This window comes from Hippocampus bargibanti, linkage group LG05 (genome assembly GCF_051943395.1).
Source record: "Hippocampus bargibanti isolate YZ-2025 linkage group LG05, ASM5194339v1, whole genome shotgun sequence".
NCBI classification, from domain to species: Eukaryota; Metazoa; Chordata; class Actinopteri; order Syngnathiformes; family Syngnathidae; genus Hippocampus; species Hippocampus bargibanti.
This window is the reverse complement of record NC_142738.1, coordinates 12,162,016-12,165,574: the sequence shown is the minus strand read 5'-3', so window position 1 is coordinate 12,165,574 and position 3,559 is coordinate 12,162,016. Positions and strand designations below refer to the sequence as shown.

At 40.3% G+C, this 3,559-nt stretch overlaps 1 protein-coding gene across 1 annotated transcript; it reads left to right on the top strand.

Annotated features, from left to right (window-relative positions):
- The first annotated feature begins 1,429 nt into the window (after positions 1-1,429).
- On the top strand, positions 1,430-2,880 carry LOC148897961 (protein Bouncer-like). The gene is made up of 2 exons (XM_088997217.1): positions 1,430-1,537; positions 2,167-2,880. Exons 1-2 carry the CDS (start codon positions 1,440-1,442, stop codon positions 2,621-2,623), a joined length of 555 nt encoding a protein of 184 aa, XP_088853343.1. The 5' UTR covers positions 1,430-1,439; the 3' UTR covers positions 2,624-2,880.
- Positions 2,881-3,559: the final 679 nt, after the last annotated feature.

Here is a 3,559-nt window from a genome sequence, read left to right as displayed (position 1 = left end):
ACGGCTTCTCTACAAGTCTTTCTTAATAAAATAAATGTCTATTATTATTATTATTATTTGGTTTTTAAAAAGTAAACAATTTCAAGACCCTGGTGCATAAAAACACCTCTGAAATTACAACTTGTAAAAACTTCCAAATACAAGGCTATTCAAGACTAAATGCACCTGTTAAGTTAGCTAGTTAGCTCTGTTTACAAACGACGTCATCCGTACACGTCTCTTTCTTAATAAAATAAAATAAAATAAAATTCAGCACCCTCTGTGGTGTGAGCAGGCAGACTAAAGTGAATGTTTCAGGATCCTGACAGTAATAGCGTTTTCCTCCCAGGATGAAATTAACAAGTTGCGCGGTGTGAGGAAGGACTTCCTTAATCTGTCTGTGGTATAGTTGCTATATTTATAATCACAACAAGAATAAGATGTCAAATGTATGTTCTTTTTCTCATTTTGTACAACGATGTCCAAAGTGCCCCATGTTGGAAAATATGCTGGGAAAACAAGCTAGATCGGGTTTATTTTAAATAGTCTTAGATTCAAGTTTGAATGGGAAGGGAAAATGAAACAGTCACTAAAAATGGGGGGAATCCTGCATTGGCACACGCCAGGAACTTCTTTTGTGTGTAAATAAACAACTTAAGTGGCTACCTGTTCTCCACTCCTTCCCCGGGAATGTTATTAAACAGGTCTGAAGTTAATGCAATGTTTTGCCAGGGCACTACTTCTCCCCTGGGGATCATCTGCACTCCATAGTGATCCAACATTATCTTCATTCTTCTCTCGAATTCAGACACAAAGTTGCTAACCGCGGCTTTCTTTGTTATCCTGCTTGTCGGGGATAATCAGAATCAGAATCAGAATCAGAATACCTTTTTTCGTCCCAAAATGGGGAAATTTGCAGTCCACAGCAGTAATTGAAAAGGGATGGGGTTGGGGTGTGGTGAAAGGATAGAAAACAAGATTAAATTAAAGGGTTCCCTCTCAAGGGCCGTTTTGAATTTGGGGAAAAAATGAATGCATGAATGAATGAAGAATTGGTGTTCCATTCCTTTTGTCCATCAAATGCATTGTCAGAAACACCAGATAGCGACATTAGCATTTCAAAAGGTCAATTGGTCTTCTTGTAAAACAAACAATGTGAATGTACATTTAATAATTGTTCACTTAATAGTGATTGTTCAATATGTGTTTTATTCATTTCTAATTTTAAATTTGGGTAGGTGATTGAATGTAAATGCTGAAAATAAAAAGGTGACTCATCAACAATGAATAAAAAAATGAATTGAATACTGTATATGCACACACTGTATTTTTCATTTGATGATCAAAATAAATACATCGCTACTTTACATACTTGGTCCACAAATGAGTGTCTGTTTGAAAGCTGTGAAACGCACCTGTCACTACTTGGCAATCACACGGTGTATAATCTTGAAGGCTGCATGCAACGCATTAAACCATCATTGTCCTCAGCAGTAGGAGCAAGAGCAGTCACAGCATTTTCATACGGGACCGTTGATGCTAAAATGGCAGCGCAAAGGTAATGCATAAAAAAGTGATCCAATGTGAATAATCTGATCCATTATATTAAAGTAGAAATAAAATAAACATCCAGCACTGCAGAGAGGAGGGAATGAGTGAATGATTCTGTTCTGAATCATTCACAATTCCCCAATAAGATTAATGTGGCTTTTTTATGAGGTGGACTTGATTGTAATATTTCAGAGTTAAACTTGTCCAAATGGTGGCCATTTTGACCTTTTAAGGGTCGGTAAGTCTTGGATTTCTGTTGTCTTGGGTGAAAGCTAGCTGATTTATATCTTGTGTTGACTCAAACAGACATTTGCACACATCTGATTTAAACTCTCTTTTTTTCTGACAATTCATGTCTTTTTCAATCAAGGAATGAAATAAAATGTTTTGATTTTATTTAATGTGCTTAATATACCATTACGTGGTCAAATAATCATTCGTTGCAGCTGTGTTTTTGGTGATTTTTAATTACCTGCAAATAAAGCTTGAGACTGAATGAATTTAGGTTGTATGTTAAGTGTAAAAAAACAGTCCTCGAGCATGCCTACAAATGAGAGAATGTGATCACTTGTGCATGATCCCCTATTTAAATATTTAAATGTTAAATTGCAACCACTTTTTTTCTCCTCCCTGTAGCCTGACTCTGGTTTGCATCATGATGGCCGCAATGCTGCTCCTCCCAGCCTTAGTCCATCCGTCTACCCTCGTGTGTCACTTTTGCCCCCTTCAGCCCGACGAGTCCCCCTGCACCAACATCAGCACAGAGTGCCTACCGGGCCACCGCTGCGCCACCTCCAGGGGCTATTACGGTGCCGTCCACGTGCTGTCTGCCCAGGGCTGTGTGGACGCCCGGTTGTGCGGCAGACGCCTGGCCGTCTCCTACATGGGGGTGGAGTACAGTCTAAGGCACAGCTGCTGTTGTAAGGACAAGTGCAACATAACACCCACGTCCCAAGATGTACTTAAGATGCTGCTGGACCTTCTGTTGGAGAAGGGAGAAGATGCCAACGCCACTCGCACTCTGAGGGACCAGATCTGGGGGTCTTGTGGAGATGACCCCCATAGCCCTGAACCTTCAGCCTCTGTTTCATAGATGTGTTTACGATGTGTGTGACTGAAGGAGAGGCCTGGTAGCCATGGGTGCTCCCCTGTTTTATTTAATTGTCATGAAGTGATTGTTTAGCAGGGATCACAATCTTGTGTATTGCTCCAGAGAGATAAAAAAGGGATTTGTCAACCCGCCTCCTGGATTAGAAAACTAATTAAAAACGTTGAATCTTCTTGCAAGGTCTTTTGTTTGACTTATGTTGGATATACTATACACAGCGTTTGAGTGTTCAATATATTCATTTTCTGATCCACATTATCCTCACCGGGGTTATGGGGTGCTGGAGCCTACCCCAGCTGTCTTTGAGACCTTTGCAGGGGACACCCTGAACCTACTTACGAGTGTGGACAATTAGAGCATTCAAGTTAATGGACTCTTACGGGATATCAATGGTATCAAATACATGCTCAAACGACTTGATGAAAAGCTGTTTGAACGTCTCTTCAATGTCATTGACAAGGAGCCTACTAGTGCATGTTACATGCCAACTATAGGTGGATCTTGTAGTATTGAGTAATTGGCACTTTCCAAACACCATTTGTTCCATATCCTTCACAAGAAGTAGCACTTTGGATTCGTGGTGAGCACGCTTAAACGAAAGCACTCGCCTCGATTAAATAAATAAAATACTGTAATGGATAGGCCTAAGGTCCATCGGGAAAAGCATTCGGCATAACTGTGCGAAATAAATCATTTGACTTCTCTGGCGACACCTTGACAGCAAATACTAAAAATCGAAAGTAAGAGAGCTGTTTCGATGACCAATGACCTCCTTAGACTCTAACGAGTAGAATATTCGTTGTAACGGGTATGGAATGTATGGAATCATTTTTAAACGGGTTTGCCTTACACGACTTTATTCATTGTTTCCAACTGGTTGTCTTGGGCCTACCTGCCTGGCCGTTTCACTGTGAAATTACG

Excerpts from the sequence above, each read along its gene's own strand:
- LOC148897961 (XM_088997217.1), top strand. The coding sequence starts at position 1,440 with ATGCAACGCATTAAACCATCATTGTCCTCAGCAGTAGGAGCAAGAGCA. Across the intron at positions 1,538-2,166 it reads GCTAAAATGGCAGCGCAAAG|CCTGACTCTGGTTTGCATCA; the intron begins GTAATGCATAAA and ends TCCTCCCTGTAG.